Source organism: Lissotriton helveticus, chromosome 1_1, assembly GCF_964261635.1.
Source record: "Lissotriton helveticus chromosome 1_1, aLisHel1.1, whole genome shotgun sequence".
Taxonomy (NCBI): domain Eukaryota; kingdom Metazoa; phylum Chordata; class Amphibia; order Caudata; family Salamandridae; genus Lissotriton; species Lissotriton helveticus.
Window position 1 is genome coordinate 912,240,384 of NC_136057.1, and position 21,855 is coordinate 912,262,238.

The 21,855-nt window shown below is 45.7% G+C and overlaps 1 protein-coding gene across 2 annotated transcripts in view; it reads right to left on the reverse strand.

Annotated features, from left to right (window-relative positions):
- The window catches only part of GNS (glucosamine (N-acetyl)-6-sulfatase), a 258,138-nt gene extending 242,833 nt beyond the window's left edge, over positions 1-15,305 (reverse strand). The window contains exon 1 of one of the 2 annotated variants that reach the window (XR_013607146.1): positions 15,047-15,279. Coding sequence is in view for 1 of the 2 variants with exons in the window: in XM_078676222.1 (XP_078532348.1) it covers positions 15,047-15,199 (153 nt within the window). In the remaining variant the exon portion in view is untranslated. Of the gene's footprint in view, positions 1-15,046 lie in introns of both variants that reach the window. The other variant, XM_078676222.1, reaches the window with a different exon arrangement.
- Positions 15,306-21,855: the final 6,550 nt, after the last annotated feature.

Here is a 21,855-nt window from a genome sequence, read left to right on the forward strand (position 1 = left end):
CGAGATTACAGCACGGCATTTACGGCTTCGTGGGCAGCAGCCTCACCACCGGAACGCACCACTTTACACAACAGTTTCCCAGTGGCACAATCAGGAAATCGGCCAGATATTCTCGCATCCTAACTTTAACACACGATGCTAACATATTGGCCATAAGCCGTCCTTGGATGCCGCATTCACAGTACACCGTGGCATTTTTATACTTCGTGTCCAGATGCTTTCACGCCGTTTTTAAATAATTCCAATTCTTAATACCGCACTCACAGTACACTGTGGCATTTTACACTGTGGGTCCAGATGCTTTCACGTCCCTCACGCTGTTTTTTTAAAATAATTCCAATTCAAACTACGATGTCTCATGCTTCACAAATCATTAGCATTAGGCACACCGCCCATCGCAACCGATTACACACACCACATCATCACTGGATTTTTGGTTTACCTTGAAACCTGGCGGTCTCGGCATGTACTGCCTTTAATTTAACTTAATACACACCGGACTCTCACCGGGCGTTAGAATCCACTCCGCCCACTATAGTCACACAGCGGCTACTTCGTATAAATCCTAAATTAATTCAGGATTGCTCCTGTTCCACAGATACCATGCCATTGCTCCTCCACATCAACTTTTCCAGGCTCAATACCCGCCCTTCAGTAGGGTGAGTAAACACAACCCTACAGGTGCATTCTTCTGCCTAATTGTAACTAGCGCCTTCATGACACACAGTTTCGGTTTAATTTTCAAACTGTAAGCCACTTTCCTACCTGTCTTGCGAAAGACCCGCCGTGACCACCAACTGGGGCACCACAGGGTCGAAACGTCAACGCTTTACCCTAGGTCCAGCATCAACAGGAGTCTATACTTGAACAGATAGAAATCTTTGTTTTCGAAATAACCATCTGGCCTATCCTCACTTGTACATATGTATATGTTTGCACTGTATATATTGTTCACCACTTAAGTTCCTTGCACAGTTGTCACCGCCTTGTATTGTGTATTATCCTTGACAGTCCATATTATCAAATTGTATTCATCAGTGAATGAAGTAATTCCGGAATAAGTTCTTTTTGTAAAAAAGCAATTGTTTTCTCCATGCCTTATTCATTAAGTATGGTTGTGTGTCAGAGGACTTAATTTTAAAACAGCATTTACAGCATCTTTTTACTCATGCTTGCTCCACCCGACAGAACCATTCTTGTTATATTCATGAGAAAATATGTCAGTAATCTTTGTTTAAATAATTCTGTTGTTTGGTGATATTATTGTGAATTATGTTGCTGTGTGCGAGAGATTAGTTAACGTTCTCTTGTAGAGAACTAAGGACGACGCACGGATTTAAAGTACTGAACAGCCATTGTTTATGGTAATCCAAAAGGTAATGTGTTTTGGTATTTTCCTTAAGTAGATGGGTATAAGGTTTGAAGTGTTGCTAACTTGAGAAGGAATAATCCCCAAACCATGGTGCCAACAAGACTTAAAATACTATTACACAAGAAAAACAAATAAAATCATATTCTCTAAACTACCACGGAGAGTGCAATAAATTTTGTGTTCATGTTTGTTCTCCGTGTCCATGCAAAGTTCACAAGGCTGAACGCTTAACAAAAACTTTAAAACTAGTCGATCTTGGTGGTCCAATTATTAGCAGGATGCACTTTGCACTTGCACACCATTTGTGGCCAATTCTTACTAAGTCAGAACGTGTATGTTGTAGACATATAACACAAGATCGGGGCTTTGTCTTGAGTTTAAGTTTAATTAAGGAGAACTCAGAACCAACCCTACCAGGCGCAGCTGGCTGAACTGTCACAGCCCCCCGCGAGATGATGAGCTCACATAAAGAACCCTAAGTACCTCAGAGGTGACATCACCCAGCCTAGCACAGGATACTCCATTACAATATAACATATCTCCCTATCTTACATTACTATAAAACAAAACAAAAGAAAGAAAGAAAGAAGCTAAAAACTAAAACATCATGTTCCCTGAAATCAAAACAGAAAGAAACTCAAACAGAAGCAATATAATCCTTAAGATACACAGGTGCCCTTCTTTCCCCCGCCTCCCTCAAAACAAGAGAAGAACTCAACAACCCATCTCTTCCTCTTCCATCTGCACCTTCACCCACCAACCCATCAATCACACACCTGTCTAAACCACCAACACCATCATTTTCCTTAAATTCACCATCAGCCATCATCATCCAAGGCGACACGCCAGCAGTTTCATTTTCCTCTTGCAAATCCTGCTTAGACTTTCCATTCTTCCTCTGATACAAGGCAACACGCCTCAAATTCCATGTCTGCCCATTCACTAACTTAACCCAATTACCACCAACAGCTTTAACCTTAAACGGACCTCTGAACTTATTCAAAAAATTAGTGTTAAGACCAGGCTTAACCTTTACCCATTCACCCACATTGATTAACAACTTTCCAGCTTTCCCATCAGACACTGCACCATGCATACTCTTAGACTCAGAACTGTTCCACATCCAAGCTGGAAGTAATTTTGTGCCAGCTATCCTACCACGCATCATTTCAAAAGGACTCGCACCCAAACTCCCATTTAAAGTTGTTCTGTAAGCCCACAACATTTCAGTCACAGAATCCACCACAGACAAATGAGAATTGTGCGCCAACTGCATGGTACCTTTCACCATTCTATTTAGACGCTCCACCAACCCATTCCCTTGTGGGTTGTACAATGAACAACAGGAATGTTTGACATCAACAGAATTCAAAAACGCTTCCATCTCAGAAGACGTCAACTGCGTACCGTTATCAGACAGAATAACAGATGAAAACCCTCTCTTTTGAAAATCTCTGTCAAAACACCAATAGTAGCAGCAGTAGTAACCGAACTCATAAAAGCCACTTCAATCCACTTGGACTTAACATCCACCAACACCAATGCAAATTTCTGACACTCCGGCAAAAATGAAAATGGACCAATAAAGTCCAAACAGACCTTTTCCCACACCTTCTCTGCAGAAGCAATATGCTGCGGCTCTTTTGAAACACCCAAACCCACCCTCAACCTCTTCTCCGACTCCCTACAAGCCAAACAGCGCTCCACCCAATCCTTCACTTCAGCATCCATGTTCGCCACCAATAATTCTGCTTCAATCTTTTCACCGTCAAGGTTTGCCCCAAATGCCCCTCATGAGCCAAACTAATTAACCTGCAACGCAAACCAGAAGGAGGAATAAATGTATCACTCCTCATGATGATACCGTCAGCAGTAACAGACATCTCATCCACAATTTTAACAAAAGGCCTTACACCCACTGGTAACACACCCTCTCTCCTTGAACCATCCTTGATCATTCTAACAACATCACTTAACACAACATCCTCTTGCATATGATTATACCACAAGTTCCTTTGAATAGCATTCGCATACGACTCCAGAGCATCATCCACATTCGCCACCACCTCCTCCGTCGGTAAATCCACCACCAAACCCTTTGTGTCTGGTAAACGCGACAAACAGTTGGTCACCCTGTTGCGCCAGCTAGGCAGGTACTCAAATTTACAATCAAACTCTTGCAACTTGTCTTGAGTTTAAGTTTAATTAAGGAGAACTCAGAACCAACCCAACCAGGCGCAGCTGGTTGAACTGTAACAGCCCCCGCGAGATAATGAGCTCACATAAAGAACCCTAAGTACCTCACAGGTGACATCACCCAGCCTAGCACAGGATACTCCATTACAATATAATAGTGTAGTACTCTATATGATAAAAATAAAATCTGAGGACCCTAAAATGATCATTGTGAGACTACCACAGGTGTGCATGCATTACACCTAACTCGGAAATACTATAACTAGTAAAAGATGAGTGACTTAGGACTTGTTTTGTTAACATGCCCCCTAAATCTTCTGGCACAGAATTTGCAATATTAGCATTATTTGTTTAAAGCGAGCCATAAAATACATGTATCGTGACCCATCAATATAGTCCCTACAATGCAGTTACCCGACATTATCTATTTTTAAGTATGTGCTACAAATCTTACATAAAATACCAGGACAAACTTAATCAAAATGTTTTCCATCTCTCCAAAGAAAGGAAGTGTCTAAGCCATTCACAGGCCACCTACAGATATAACTGTCATGTACCTGCAGTGTATTACAGTCATGTTTCCCTTTACATTCTGGTACTTGTAGTTTTGCTACTTTCATTATAAAGGCAGGCAGTCATCTACCATATGTAGAAGTCAAAAAGGCATTGGTGATCTTGCACCAGTTTCTCGCAGGTTTACAGTGGTAGTGGGAAATGCAAAAGTGTAAACGTCACAGTGCAAAAAAAAAACTGGTTGAGAAACTCACTACTGATTTGGAACACGTTGCGATCTCCGTGTTAAGAATCTTGCAAACACTATCAGGACAAACCTTAGCTTATATATATATATATATATACACACACACATTTATATATATATATATATATATATATATATATATATATATATATATATATATATATATACACACACACACACACATTTATATATATATATATATATATATATATATATATATATATATATATATATATATATATATATATATATATACATATACACACATTATATATATATATATATATATATATATATATATATATATATATATATATATATATACACACATTTATATATATATATATATATATACACACACAGATTTATATATATATATATATTCACTGAAAAAACCATAGGTTATAGACCATATATAGTTAGGAATTAGCATTTACAAAACCTTGAAAATTCACTGAAAAAACCATAGGTTATAGACCATATATAGTTAGGAATTAGCATTTAAAAAACCTTATTTTACTCACACAAAACCATTGAAATTCCATATATAGTTAGTTGCACTAACTATATATCGCGCACCCGCAATCCACTGCTGATCATGTCACATATTACATCATTCATGACATGGTCAGTGACATCACTGATGACATCTCAAATGACATCACAGATGACATCACTGATGACATCTCAAATGACATCACTGATGACATCACTGATGACATCTCAAATGACATTACTGATGACTACATCCAGTGACTGTATAATTCTGTAAAGTTAAAATATGTCTTACATATTGAAGAATGAGTGGATGTATAAGTGTCTTGATGAAGGATTTAGTAGGGGCATGGCTGACTGTATGAGTGACTGATTAAATGTGTCTCACTGAGTGCATGGGTTAGTGACTAAACTGTCTTAATTTGTGCATCATTATGTCTGTTGTTCTGTAAACTGCTGCATGTGTTGATCATTAGCTATATGATTAACTGTATGGGTTATTGATTGGTTGCCCAAGCATTTGTATGGGAGACTGAGTGTGTGTCTGGGTGGCTGGGAGGTGTATGACTCTCTGCATAGATGTGTGAGCAGTTGATTGACTAGATGTATGGGTTCAAAAGTGCATGTGGAAACAGCTGTATGGGCGGTTGACTGTGTGCATGAGTGTATTGGTGAGTGAATGGATATCTCAGTGCTACATGTCAAAGTAAGTACATATGTAAAACACAGTACATGTGAGAGTTGACATATATAAATAACTGTGCATAAGAGCCAGTGAATGTGTGAGTGGCTGTATGGATCATTGTGAACTTGTATCCAGGATTGTATAAGTGAGTAAATATGTTTTAGTATATGTTTGAATAAATAAGGTGTGTATAACTGTATAGTTGAGGAAATGGAGGTGTGATTGATTCTTTGCATGACTGACTAAGTGTCTGAGTAACTCCATGGATGAGTGACAGTCTATGAGTGTCTGTTTACACTGAGTGTATCTAAGGTTATATTAGAGTCTGAAGAGGTTCATCGTATTATCACATGAATGATGTCATCAGTGATGTGATCAGTAATGTCAAATGAGATGTCATCAGTGATGTCATTTGAGATGTCATCAGTGATGTCATCAGTGATGTCATTTGAGATGTCATCAGTGATGTCATCAGTGATGTCATTTGAGATGTCATCAGTGATGTCATCAGTGATGTCACTGACCATGTCATGAATGATGTAATATGTGACATGATCAGCAGTGGATTGCGGGTGCGCGATATATAGTTAGTGCAACTAACTATATATGGAATTTCAATGGTTTTGTGTGAGTAAAATAAGGTTTTTTAAATGCTAATTCCTAACTATATATGGTCTATAACCTATGGTTTTTTCAGTGAATTTTCAAGGTTTTGTAAATGCTAATTCCTAACTATATATGGTCTATAACCTATGGTTTTTTCAGTGAATTTCAATGGTTTTTTAATAGCAAATATCATAAGCTGTCAAATGTCAAGTACGTGGTAAGTGAAAACATTTTTGTGTTTATGCATACTGATCTGCTTTGAATGGTGCCCCCCCCCTCATTTCTATTAGGAGTACTCTCTCTTTGCAGATAGTGAAAGGTAGTTAACGCAGGCCTTTGCCCCCGTTGTAATCCGTCGTGCCTGCTTCTCTCTCCATTTGATTGATTGTTATCCAAGTATTTACTGTTTTAGAATTAGTTCTCTTTGGTTCATTCTCTATTTACAAACAAACACAGAGTCGCAATACTCTGTTTAGTCTTTGCAGATAACGAAAAATCGTGTAAAAAAAAAAAGAAAAGGAATCGAGCAAAATCAGTAGGCCACTAATGGGATCTCTTTTTGACCTCGCTAAAATAGAAACATTAGGAACAACCCCTCATGACAAATACAAAACTAGTGAGATGAACTGAACTCCACACAATGATGGCTGCAAAACAGCTCGGCTCCGCCACCCACCCCGCCCAAAATAACGATAAAGAGCGGCTGCCATGATTGGTTGCGGAATGGCACGACGGAGCTACGAAATGGTGCTGCTCTCATGCTAACCCCAGCTTCAGTCTGAAACATCCAGAAACACTGTAGACTACCAATTCGATCAGTTCCGGTAGCGCCCCAATGTAACCCGGTAGAGAAGAATTAGCCCTCCCCTCTTTGACTGATGGTTCTTGTTGCCTGTCCCTTCTGTTGTCATTTAACAGAACTATTTAGCCTGCTGAAAGGGGTTGTGTTCCGACCGCTGGTTGGTGGAGACATTTTGACTATATTCTGGACCTGCGTTGTCGCGTAATGCGTCATATGACGCGCCGCGTTAGCGCATCCGGAAGTCATCCGGGGCGCGCAGCGCGTAACGTAAGCATAACAAGTCATGTGACTTGTTAATAAAACTTTTCATTGGTTCATTTTACTTTTCTTATTGTAATGATGAAAGGCTTGGTCATATGACCTAAAAATTACGCTTTTCATTACTTCCGAACATTATTTTTTCTTAAATATATGTTATAATGTTCCAGGCTAATGTACTTTCCCGGAAATTTTACAACTGTCCTGCAAGTAAAATATATTCTTTTTTCGAGAAAAAGAGCGTTTCTTCGTCCCATGACGGAGCCGTTGAGCAAAAGAGGGTCGACCTGCTGTCTTAGTCGCCGATACGCCTGAATATGAGATTCTTATTGATCACTTTATGTTGCAGGAATAGAAAACACAACAGCCCTTGACCATTTATCTTTACTGCGTTCCTTCGTATTATACCTTTTACCCTTCATGTAATTGGTCTGCTTTATTTCACTTGCCTTTTAATGATTCTAAAACAGTGACTATTATTAAAAACTTTACCAATGTATATACTACTACCATGTTTTCTTTTAAAAACCTTTATTGTGAAAATTTCATTATACAAATACGAGCCTATAACCACGTGGGCCTGCCACGGAGCAAACTGTAATCGTATATGATGAATAGACATTTACACTGTAGAGGAACGTAACGGGCGGGCCATTAGGTTGCAAGAACTAAGGTGTCTAACAGTTACGGAATCGGTGGACGTACATTTTATAATTAAAATACGACAGGGCCAGTTACAATAAAATTATCTAGATATACATTTGCGGGCAAGTACCATGGGTGACGTTAATTCGAACTTTCAACAGTACAGTAATCAATAACACATCAGAACTTAATATCAATAGGGATGTCGAAATATTCAATCAATTCTCGTCCCCGCCCGCCATGTGCTTCAAAACTGCATACGTATCTCGTGATTTCAAGGTTCTGCAACCAGTACACAACAAGGAGTTACGAGTCCCATTTATTCCGGCGCCATTTTGGGCGAGGACGGGCAGGTCCAGGATATGGTCAAAATGTCTCTACCAACCATCGACTATGATGATGTTCATATGCTGTATTTATTAGAGTAACACTCATCTGTCCACATGAAATTAATTTGCCACAATCTAAACATGTCATTTTAATCTTTCCAAAGTTCTTCTAAATATTTGGGACCGTTTCCCTTGCCTCTGAAGCTCTCAGTGCCACTTCTTTGATGAATGTACTAGCAGGTCAGGGGTTCTCCTCCAAATCTCTCTTTTATGCAGCACTATAATTAATTGGTGCCACCTCTCCATATGACGATGCATGGTATAGTTACCACAACTATATTTTTTTTCGGTTCCTCTGGAGAGTTCATCGTGGCAGATGAAGCGTGTAACGTACCGGGCATTTACCTTTTTTTGCATGTACAGGAAAGGGAAAAAAAAATCGAGCGTCCGAGTTCTAAGGTGTCCCAGGGCCATTTTAGTGGACCAGGCCCAAATCCAAAGAACAGGCCGCCATTTTGAGAGTCCTCTTGCAGCCGCCTGTCGCTGTAGCATCAAGAGCAGCCGAAACTCAGCTGAATGGCAACTGAAACGGTAAAGGGGCGCCCCACTACAGCAGACGAGCCTCCACCTAGGAAGGCCCGTTCACGCCGGCTCCCCCCCCCCCCTTCGGGCACCCCACGCCGTTATTCGGAGCAGTATTGTAGGATGGCCACACCAGTGCGGCAACTTGCTAGACATCACCTCGGTGGTAACCGAATCTCAACGCCTTGTGGTGTCTTCTATTCAGAAAACATTGTTATGCTGCCTTCGACCTATTCGCCGCAAGTGCGCACACAACTCAACTGCATAGCTTGCTAGACACCACCTCGGTGCCATCCGGATCTTGGAATGTCAGCGCCTTTTGGTGTCTTCTCTTCAGAAAATATTGTTGCGCTGCCTTTGGCCCCATTCGCACATCAGTCCGATACTGACGCCATCTCACAGGCTAATGGGGCGCCCCACGCCGACTTTCAGCATTGTAGGATGACCACACCAGTACAGCAACTTGCTAGACATCACCTCGGTGCCATCCGGATCTCGGCGCCCCACTGCAGATGAAGTGCCTCTCAACTATGAAACCACCACGGTGACATCTGGATCTTGGCGCGTTGTGCTGCCTTCGGCCTATTCGCACATCGGTCCGCTACTGACGCCATCTCACAGGCTAATGGGGCGACCCACGCCGAGTTTCAGCATTGTAGGATGACCACACCAGTACAGCAACTTGCTAGACATCACCTCGGTGCCATCCGAATCTTGGCATCTCAACGCCTAGTGGTATCTTCCATACAGAAAATATTGTTACGCTGCCTTTGGCCCCATTCGCACATCAGTCCGCAACTTAGACATCACCTCGGTGCCATCCGGATCTTGGCATCTCAGCGCCTTGTGGTGTCAGTCAGAAAATATTGTTGCGCTGCCTTTGGCCCCATTCGCACATCAGTCCGCTACTGACACCATCTCACAGGCCAACAGGGCGCCCCACGCCGACTTTTACCATTGTACGATGGCCACACCAGTGCCACAACTTGCTAGACACCACCTCGGTGCCATCCGGATCTTGGCATCTCAGCGCCTTGTGGTGTCTTCAAATCAGAAAATATTGTTGCGCTGCCTTTGGCCCCATTCGCACATCGGTCCGCTACTGACGCCATCTCACAGGCCAACGGGGCGCCCCACGCCGACTTTCAACATTGTAAGATGGCCACAGAAGTGCGACAACTTACTAGACACCACCTCGGTGCCATCCGGATCTTGGCGCGTTGTGCTGCCTTCGGCCTATTCGCACATCGGTCCGCTACTGACGCAAACTCACAGGCCAACGGGGCGCCCCACGCCGACTTTCAGCATTGTAGGATGGCCACACCAGTGCACCTTACTAGACACCACCTCGGTGCCATCCGGATCTTGACGCGTAGTGAAGCTGCAGCAGCTGCAAATAAGCTTCAGACAGTGTTACAACCGCTGCTCAGAACTCTCAACTATGACACCACCTCGGTGCCATCCGGATCTTGGCATCTCAGCGCCTTGTGGTGTCAGTCAGAAACTATTGTTGCGCTGCCTTTGGCCCCATTCGCACATCGGTCCGCTACTGACGCAAACTCACAGGCCAACAGGGCGCCCCACGCCGACTTTCAGCATTGTAGGATGGCCACACCAGTGCGGCAACTTGCTACACACCACCTCGGTGCCATCCGGATCTTGGCATCTCAGCGCCTAGTGGTGTCTTCTATTCCGAAAATATTGTTGCGCTGCCTTCGGCCCCATTCACACATCGGTCCGCTACTGACGCCATCTCACAGGCCAACGGGGCGCCCCACGCCGACTTTCAGCATTGTAGGATGGCCACACCAGTGCGGCAACTTACTAGACACCACCTCGGTGCCATCCGGATCTTGGCGCGTTGTGCTGCCTTCGGCCTATTCGCACATCGGTCCGCTACTGACGCAAACTCACAGGCCAACGGGGCGCCCCACGCCGACTTTCAGCATTGTTGGATGGCCACACCAGTGCGGCAACTTACTAGACACCACCTCGGTGTCATCCGGATCTTGGCGCGTTGTGCTGCCTTCGGCCTATTCGCACATCGGTCCGCTACTGACGCAAACTCACAGGCCAACGGGGCGCCCCACGCCGACTTTCAGCATTGTAGGATGGCCACACCAGTGCTGCAACTTGCTGGACACCACCTCGGTGCCATCCGGATCTTGGCGCGTTGTATTGCCTTCGGCCTATTCGCACATCGGTCCGCTACTGACGCCGCCTCACGTGCCAACGTATTTTCTCCGCATTTTATACCCTATGCCGCATAACAGGTCATGTGACTTGTTTATAAAACTTTTCATTGGTTCATTTTACTTTTGGTTTCCTAATGATGGAAGGCTTGATCATATGACCTAAAAACAACACTTTTCATTGGATGAAAACTTTTTTTTTTTTCCAAACGATGAAAGCCCCACCTTGTTTCTGGATGTTTCAGACTGAAGCTGGCGTCAGCATGAGAGCACCACCATCTCGTAGCTCCGTCGTGGTCATTCCGCGAGCAATCATGGCAGCCGCTCCCCACCAGAAGCCTGCAGGAGTCGGGGCTCCCAAAACTTTTGATGAATTCTCAAGGCGGAGGGGACGCTTTCGAGAATGGGGTCCAAGACCTAGCAGACAAGCGTCCGATTTCCAAGGTGTCCCAGGGCCATTTCAGTGGACCAGGCCCAAAAAGGAAACAGCCTGCCGCCATTTTGAGAGTCCTGTGACAGCCGCCTATCGCTGCACCGCAAGAGTGGGCGCAACTCAGCTGAATTGCGGCTTTTGACACAGTGGACCAAAAACGTACGGAATGGCAACTGAAACGGTAAAGGGACGCCCCACTACAACAGATGACACTCCACCTGGAGAGGCCCGTTCACGCCGCCTCCCCCGGGGCGCCCCACGCCGTTATTCGGAGCAGCATTGTAGGATACCAAAACCAGTGCGGCAACTTACTGGACATCACCTTGGTGCCATCGTTCTGCTGCCTTGGAACTATTCGCACAACAGTTTGCTACTGATGACCCACCCCCCGCGACGCCCCACGCCGTTATTTGCTGGGTGGCAACTTACTAGACATCACTTTCGTGTCATCTAGATTTCAACGCGTTCTGCTGCCTTGGAACTATTCGCACAACAGTTTGCTACTGATGACCCACCCCCCGCGACGCCCCACGCCGGAAATCTGGACGTTGTGCTGCGTTGGGACTATTCGCACAGCCGACCGCTACTTCGTTGTTTTTCCCTAAAAATGTTTATATGTTATTACTATTTTTGTTTTCTTGTATATATTTATAAATTATTAAAGTTTTATAATCTTACTACTTTGTCGGAGTGCTATATATTTTTAATGTGACACATAATTGTAAAAACTTTGATGTACAAAGAGTCATCCCTGGAATCTTCCGCTTCAGGCTCGGTCCCCTCCCCAATCACAATACAGGATGGTTTTCAGATAATAGCAACGCTTCTGCTGTGACGGATCTCATCGAGTGTGGGCCTTGATCTACTATAACTCCTTTGAAGAGGGGTGATTCTTTACAGCTGTGGCCATAAACTACATCTGCAGGGCTAGCTGATAGCCTAGGACCGGCCTGGACTATCGGACACAGAGGAAAAGGAGTGTCAGAGGGTGCGGTAGTGAATAGGGCGAAAGGGAGGTGTCGGGCGGGCACAGGGTGTGATTCTCAGGGAAGAGCAGCGCAGATGGGGGGAGGTTTATTACCCATGCATAAGACAGAGAGCGGGGGTGACCACTGCCTGGGGGAGATGCTTGCGAGGGTGGGGAGCCATGCTAAGGATCGACAGCGTGCACAGAGTGGGTCTGGTCAAGGCATCTAAAATGGCTGCCGTGCACGACAAAAGTGTGGCATTTGAAAAAAGACAAGATGGCGCAGACAATGTTTTTCAACACTTCCTGATTTCCTTCGAATCGAACGTTAACAGACGTTGGGGCATATTACCAAAGTTAAGCGATATTTATCCCTAACGATGCTTAGCAACGATTTTTTTACCGTCAGAAATTATCGCAGATAAACCTTGCTATTATCAAGGTTTATCGCAAATACGATAAAAAACGACCGCAATGCATTAATATCGCTGAAAACTCAGCGATATTCATGCATTACCGAGCTAATGCTCTTAGCCATGTTATCCACCTCCCATTGGATAACATGGCTAAGAACTGCTCAGGGCAGGTGCTAGCTTTTGGAGATATTCGCGCTTATCTCGAATATTTCCAAAAGTTGATAATAGGAGATAGCGATGTTAGCGACTGTTTCCAGTCGCTAACATCTTGGCATGCCCACTTTGCATGTCATTAGTGATAAATATCACTCACATGCAAAGTGGGGCCCAAGATGGTCGCTATCTCCTACTAGCCGTCGCTAACTGGTGTTAGCAACAGCTAGGTAATACAGATATAATTTTATCTCCGCAAAGCGGAGCGCTGTTACAGATATATATATCTTGTTTTTGAACGTTAATTTCTCAAAATGCACTGAAGCACATATATTGAGACCTAGCAAAGGCACATCGGGCTACCAGTCCCTAATATTTTACCAAGTTTCGTGCAAATCCATTCAGCCGTTCGATTATTATTATTATTTTTTTTTTTTGCCCCGCGGGGCCCTTTTAAATCCTCCACATCAAACCTAGGGGGTCGGCGAGGATCTACTATGCCCCCTTATGGTAATTTGCCCCTTCGCTTTGGCCTCCTCTTGTCTCTCGATCCTACCGAGAGACAAGATGGCGGCCGCTACGGACTGTTTGGAATGTTTACAGACACCGGAGAGCCAATCAGCTTCGCAAAGCTCCGTAACGCGAAAAGTACGCGAAGCGGTGCGCTGTTACAGATATATATCTTTTTTTGAACGTTAATTTCTCAAAATCCACTGGAGCACATATATTGAGATCTAGCAAAGGCACATCGGGCTACCAGTCCCTACAATTTTGCCAAGTTTCGTGCAAATCCATTCAGCTGTTCGATTATTATTATTTTATTTTTTTTTTGCCCCGCGGGGCCCTTTTAAAACCTCCACATCAAACCTAAACGGTCAGGGAGGATCTACTATGCCCCCTTATGGTCATTTGCCCCTTCGGTTTGGCCTCCGCTTGTCTCTCGATCCTACCGAGAGACAAGATGGCGGCCGCTACGGACTGTTTGGAATGTTTACAGACGCCGGAGAACCAATCAGCTTCGCTTCACAAAGCTCCGTTGCGCGAAAAGTACGCGTACTGGAGCGCTGCCCGGTCCGCTGTTACAGATATATATCTTTTTTTAAACGTTAATTTCTCAAAATCCACTGGAGCACATATATTGAGACCTACAAAAGGCACATCGGGCTACCAGTCCCTACAATTTTGCCAAGTTTCGTGCAAATCCATTCAGCCGTTCGGGCTAAAAGTGAGGCCAACCGCCCTATGGAAAACTCAATGTTAAAAACACGTTTTGGGACCCCCCTTTTTTCTCGGCCCCCCCTTGACGAACCCCTCCCAAATTTTCAAGGGCTGCTCAGAAACAAAATGTGCCATTTTCCTGAAAATTTCAGCCAATTCCGTCCACAAACGCCAAAGTTATTAGACATAGAATTTTCAAAAATCCCATAGAGAAAAAATCCTAACTATATATACCTACTGGCGACCGCCAGTAGGTAATATATATATATACACACACACATTTTCCAAAGACGACTAAAGTGTGTATATATACACACACACACACATTATTATATAGGATAACTTCAGGTATGTCAACATGTACTCTGTCAATATTGTAATGCTGTGGGGCGGGAGTGGCTGACACAACTAGACCAGATACCAGCAGGTCACTACAAATACTGCATGCAGTTGTGTTTCCAATTGCATTCTAGTACCTGTAGTTGTGCTACTTTTATTTTGAACACAGACCTTCAAGTGTCAGAAATCAGAGCCAATGCGTGACTGGTGGTACTACACCAGTATTCTTGTTCAACTACTTCCGATGAAGTGTTTACCTTAAAACACGTGAACGCCGTACGTCATCACACTGCAAGTACCATTATAGCCGTCAGGTATGTCACATATATTGTAGAGTAATTGTATTTATATAGCCATTACTACACATGACGAGGCAATACGAGGCAATACAAAGCAATACTGCCCAACAGTGCAGTTAACATTTTCGCCAGATACCCGATTCACGGTTAAGCCGTCCTACTGTGTAGTTACAAACAGTACAGGCTCTTGCCCAATAAAGAGCCCTCGTTAGCAATTACCGCCACTATACATGTAATAATACACCATCTAAAAAAAAGTATTCCCCGTGCAGTTACACCACTTCTTCCAGTGTAGTTACCATGCCCCCCAGGTATACATCCTGGTCGTCTGTCAGTATCAGAACCACATTGGGCTTTTTGGAGCGCCCCCTGCGGGTCGCCTGTCCCGGCTGCATACACAACAGGAGAGTCCCCAGGCATAAGAGGCAGCAGGCGGCGACGGACGGGGGCATCTTCGGTCACAAGACGGCCGACCTCTGGATCATGGAAAGCCCTTACTGCCTGGCGAGTAACGTGACCAAAACACCCAGCAGAAGCAGCTCCAGCCCACAGAGAAATAGAATAGAAACTTCATGGCACAATGCCATCACGGATGCATTCAATGTTGCGGCCATCTTGAAATGTGAATGTTCCGATTGGTTAGATATTTCTGCTCCGGCTATGATTCCATTAAGGCAATATTTAATACACATGTATTGATTAATTTGTCTTTCTCAGTTTTATAAATATGCTTTAGTCGATTGAATACAGAGATATATTTATTATAATATTAGGTTAATTAGAAACAATAAAAGCTTTAAAAACAATAAGTATATCAAGGCTACATATGTTGCGACTTACACAATTATAGGTTTCATTTCAATATGCGCTACGGCTCACTTTGCTATTTGCTCAGTAATACTTGGTCGAATTGCCTGCGCTTTAACTAAAGTGTCCACAAACCAGCTAGTCGTGTTAGTCCCTTTTCTCTGTTCCCTGTGGTTGTTTTCATGCAGCTGCACCACAGAAGGCGAAGATAGAGTATGCCCTTTTAGAGCCAGCATGAAAGAATCTTTGGTAGAGACAGGCCTGGGTTCAACTACACACAGCTGTGAGAACGTGATATAATCTTTGGTACAGGCCAGGGCGCAACTACACCCAACTTTGAGGGTTGGGGGGAATAATATTTCGTACAACGGAGGCAGAACCGTGTTTAGAACTTGAGTGAAAATCCTTTCACTGTTGTGATATACTGCATAACAAGGGGAGTCTTTTTTCTTGGCAATATGTGGTCAACAATGCATTTTAAGTCACAGCAGACCCATAACATTGGTGTGCGCTAAACATCCTTTAAATAAGCTAAGGGGTTGTCTGTATACATTTTAACAGAATCAATGACAAACTAAATATTAGGCCAATAAATTCGTTTACAATTTTACATTTCATATTTTGGTGCCAGGGATCATCTGTGGTGCTTTACTAAATACACATAGTGTAGAGCTGGTTTGTCACCAATAAAGACGCTGGAGCCAGGGAACCTTTAACTGTATTTATTTAGTTAATGTCCCTAAAGAGCGCCGAGCCTCTGCCCTTGATTCCGGCTCCCGCGCTGCTTTCGCGCCACTGCCGAGCGCTGTGCGCGCGCAGCCAATCCTGGCCGCCGGCACGTCACGTCGCTGACGTGACGTGCGACACTAGACCGTCACTACATATCTCCCCTTTTTCCAACACAAACATTTTTACTTACAGTCCGTCGTTCAGGTCATAGTCTCTGAACCTTGTAGGTTTGATCACCACCCTGCCCCGCCGAGTCAGTCTTACCGGGGTGGTGGGATTCACTCCTTCGCTGCTTCTCCTGCTCCCTTGTACCTCCTCGTTTCCATTTACGTCACTAGGATCCTCTCCGGCCCTCTGCTCTTGCTCAATGCTTCTCTCTTTTACTTGTCGCTGTTCTCTTCCTCTCATTTCATGTTCCTCCTCAGGATGTCCTTGTTGGTCAATCCCGCTCTCTCCATCTCCTGCATCTGCTCCACCATAGTCCCAAGTTAGGACTTTGTTGCATCTTGCCATGCGGTCCTGTGACCATACGTTTCCATCACTCAGCCGTGCCGCTCTGCCCATTACTTCCTTCACCTGCATAGGCTTGCTGTATTTGCTCTCTCCTTTCCTTTGTATCGTGGGCAACTTTACTCTCACCCATTCCCCTTTTTCTAGTCCCACGTCTCTCACATTCCTCCGAGCATTGTAGTGTTTTGTGAAGACAGCTTGTGCTTTCTCTATGTTGGCACGCACCACTGCGGGGGACCATTCGCTCACAATTGTTTTCTCTTTCCACACCCGATTGTCTTGGGTGAATGGTTCACGGCCTCGCAATATCTGGAAGGGGCTATAACCGGTCCCTGTGGGAGTGATCCTGTACGCCCACAGCATGTGCCATATGTCCTTCTCCCAATCTTTGTTTGTCCGAGATGGCTGCTTGAATTGACCCCATCACCACTCTGTTGAAGCGCTCCACTTGACCATTCCCAGCCGGGTGGTATATGGATGTGTGCTTTGCCAGGATGCCGTTTCTTTGCATGAAATTGTTCCATTTTTCCGATCTGAACTGGGGGCCATTGTCACTGAGGATGGACTTTGGGATGCCTTCCCTTACAAAGGTGTCCGCCAGGAACTTTACTATGGTTTCTGTGTCCATGGTCTCCTCTATCTTCAGTTCAGGCCACTTCGAGTACTTGTCTACTAGGACACACACGTACTTTTGGACTCCTTGTGTGTCTAGGATCGGGCCTAGGATGTCCACTGACAGCTCCTCCCACGGGTTCTTCGGAGTTTCGAACGTGCCCAGTGCTGGGCGTAGTGGCTTGAGTGTCTTGTCTGCCCCTAGGCACCGTGAGCAATCTCTTACGTGTCGTTCTGTTCTCACATCCATTCCTGGCCACCAGTAATTTTGTTTAGACCTCAGTTTCAGTTTTCCTATTCCGAGGTGACCCTCGTGTATCATGTCCAGTAGTCTGGGGATGATACTTGTCGGGGGAATGACCTTTTCTCCTCTATACATAAATATTCCTTGGTTGTCAATGGACAGTTCTTCCCTAACTTCGAAATAGGGGTTGAGTTCCCCCCGGGTGTGTCTCTTGTCAGGCCATCCTTGGGTGATGTGCATCTTCACTTCCTCTAGGGTCTGATCCTCCGCATATGCCTGTTTTCATTCTTGAAGACTGATGACCTTCTCGTGGTCCTCCGTGAGTGCTACCCACTCTTCTGTTCCCACCTTGTCTTCCTCACTCGTTTCCATGGCCGCCGCTCTGCTCAGATAGTCTGCCACTCTGTTCTTGCTGCCAGGGATATGCTCCACGTCATACCTGAATTCGAGTAGTTTCAGTGTCATTTTGGATATTCTGGGCGTGGCATCCGCATGCCCACTCGACGTTAGCACTTTCAGTAACGGTTTGTGATCCGTCCGCAATTGGAACCGTGTGCCCCACAGGAATTGTCTGAATCTCGTGGTAGCCCACACCACTGCCAGCATCTCTTTCTCTATTACACTGTACTTTTTTTCCGTTTCGCTCAGTGTGCGTGATGCGAAGCTCAGTGTCTCCAGTCTTCCATCTCCTCGGTCTTGCATGAGGACTGCACCCAGTCCTTTATCACTGGCGTCTGTGGTTAGTACCGTCTTTCCTTGAGGGTCGTACCCTTGGAGCGGTATTGCTCCTGCTACTTCCTTCTTGATGATTTCAAATTCCCCTTGTGCTTCTTCTGACCAGCAGAATTCCGTGTTCTCTTTCGTCAGCTGCCTCATGTGGTGGGTTTTGGAGGCAAAGTGCTGCACAAATTTGCCGTACTACTCTGCCATTCCAAGGAATGATCTGACATCTTCCTTGTTGCTGGGTGGGGGTGCTTCACAGATCGCTCTTACATTTTCTGCCTTTGGAGTCACTCCTTGCACCCCTATCTCATGCCCTAGGTAGGTCACCGAGTTCATCCCTATCCGGCACTTGGACCACTCCGCTGTTAGTCCCTTTCTTTCTAGGATACTCAGAACATTCCCCAGTTTCACATCATGGTCAGGTCTGTCTCTCCCCATCACCAGGATGTCGTCCTGAAAGTATTGGACGCCGGCGATATCCTTGAACAATTGGTGCATTAGTTTCTGGAATACCGCTGCCGCCGAGGCCAGTCCAAATGGCATTCGGCGGAACTGATAGCACCCAAACAGGGTGATGAATGATGTGAGTTTGCGGCTCTCCGAGTGTAGAGCTATTTAGTGGTACGCTGAGGTCAAGTCGATAGTGGAGTACCACTTAATTCCCCTTGTGCTAGCCAGCATCTCCTCTATTCTGGGTAAGGGGAACCTCTCCACCACAATATTCTTGTTCAGTTCACGCAGGTCGACACACAGCCGGACCTTCCCGCTGGGTTTCTTAACTACCACCAAGGGCGCCAGCCATTCCGCACATGTGATGGGCTCGATGATCCCCTTCCTTTCCAAGTCTTGAAGCTCCTCCCGTACTGCTTCCCTCACTGCCAACGGTATATTTCTAGCCTTGTGGGCTACCGGCACGGCGTCTTCCTTTAGGACGATTTTGTGTGCGAATTTCTCCAGCTTTCCCACCGTGCCCCCGAACACTTTGGGGTATTCACTCTTCCATCTGTCGAAATCCGGCGATGCCTCCTGTTCCGTTAGTAATATCTGTTCCTTGCCTCCCGGATCCAGCTTTATGCCCAGGTCGCCTTGATCTAGCCATCCTAGGACCGAGGGGCCCTTCTCCGACACATAGAGCTTGCAGTGTGCAGACCGCCCTCTGAATTCGAAGTTCAATGGCCTGGACCCCGCCATTGGTATGCGGTCTCCGTTGTACGTGACGGGGCGGATGTCTAGTTTCTCTAGTTCCGGGCCTAGATGTGGTGCGAATTTCTCCTCCCACACCGCTCTCTGGACAATGGTGTAGGGCGAGCCTGTGTCTGCCACCACGCTGATCGTGATACCTCCTATCGCCATTTCCAGGACCGGTTTCATGGTCCTTTTCCCGTCTATGCTCAGGACTTGGCCGTCCACGCTCAGCACCTCATCATCGATGTAGATTACCGTGGCGACATCCTCCTCAGCGCCATCGTCTTGATCGTCGCTGCCTTGGCCGACATATCTGAACGTGCCCTTGGAGGCCTTCTTCCGACATACTTTTTCGTAGTGACCGATTATTCCGCAATACAGGCATTTGGCGCGAACCGCTGGGCACTTCCTGTCATGCGCTTCGTGCGACCAGCTCCCGCACCTATAGCATGGCTTCTTGTTGCTTCCTGCCTGTTTCCCCGAGGGACTTGCGTTGCTCTGCCATTTGTTGGGTCCCTTCTCCATTGATCTCTTGTTCTGATAATCTCTGCGGGGTGTTTCGTCGTCCACCTTGTTCACCATGGTGCTGGGCGCTGTTTCTTTCTTCGTTGCTTCTGCACACCGTCGTGCTAACTCGGCCCTTTTGACGATGACCATTACTTCTTTCAATGTGGTGTCTCCGCTGGCCCACAGTTTGTCCTGTACTGCCGTCCACGTGGTGTGCATCACCACTTGATCTTTGATGAACTCCTCTTCCCAGGTGTCATACTTGCACGTGGATGCCAACCGCTTCAGTGCCGCCACGTATTCCTCCACCGTTTCACCCTGGCGTTGCTTCCTCTGTTGGAAATTGAACCTGTCCACAGACACACACACTGCCGGCCTGAAGTGTTCATTGAGATCGTCGAGCGCATGGGCATATACATCATCGTCTGTGGACGTTCTCTGTTTCGGTACTAGGCTCTTGTAAATTCTTAGACCTTCCGGCCCCAGGTTCAGCAACAAGATGCGTTTTTTTCTCGCGGGTTTAAACACCTCTTCATTCTCATCTTCCAGGACTTCTATTAATGTATTCTCTCCAGTCCTCCCACTTCATGAGTGGTTCTCCAGGACGGGGCAAAAACTGCACCGGCGCCGTTGCGTACCCAGTTTGCGCGCTCATTTTCTCTCTCTTGACCGTGGGTTGTGCACTCCCTTGGCTTCTGGGGCTTCCCGGTGTATTGTCCTGCTCTTCCTCGCTCGTTTGGGCTCGGGGACTACCTGCGTCAGCCCCCTCGCTCTTCGGTGGGATATCCAGCGCGGGTTCCCCTGTTTTGTGGGCTCGGCGTGATTGGCGCGCTGTGCTGCTTGTCCCTGGGGTCTATCTTCCCTCTGTTGTGTCTCTGTGCCGCCCCCTCGGGTGTTCTTGAGCTCTGCCACGCTCTCTAGGGTACCTGTGAGGTGATTGATGATTCTGCTGGCTCTCTGTTCCTCTGGGCACCTTGGTTGGTGGTCCTGCTTGCCACTGGTGCTCTCTGTGTGACTGTTGTCGCTCTGGTGTTTCTTCCTTGCTGGGGGCCTGTTATCCCATCCTCGTCGCCATTGTAGAGCTGGTTTGTCACCAATAAAGACGCTGGAGCTAGGGAACCTTTAACTGTATTTATTTAGTTAATGTCCCTAAAGAGCGCCGAGCCTCTGCCCTTGATTCCGGCTCTCGCGCTGCTTTCGCGCCACTGCCGAGCGCTGTGCGTGCGCAGCCAATCCTGACTGCCGGCACGTCACGTCGCTGACGTGACGTGCGACACTAGACCGTCACTACACATAGTGAATTGCATTCGTCTCAACCTTCACAAAAAACGTTTACAGGCTATTTTGGCATCATCCCCAAAATAATGGTTTTAAGGTATTGTTTTGTTTTTACTCAATTTCCAAGCACACAATAGCTGTGCATTGTTTGCAGGTTATGATTTTATTACAGGAGACCACTCTGGCTGTCAGAGGGATCAAAAATACTACATCACCATACTCTCTCACCAGTGCATAAAGAAAAGTATGGAAACTGCGACCTGGGTAAAATGGGGTTCGAGTCAAAGAAATAAACTGCAACTTGTTTTTTGGCCTTTCTCCTACAGGTAACGGCATATCAAATATAATGCAAACACCGTAAATGAAATATAGATGCAGTGTAAATTCATCAGTGGGAAATGCTTTTTTTCTGTCAGGAAAGCTCGGATGGTTAATGCAATCACTTCAGATCTCTTTGTATGGAACCAGTGGTTCCCCCAATTTGATTCCTGGTCGGTGCATGGGGAATATAGT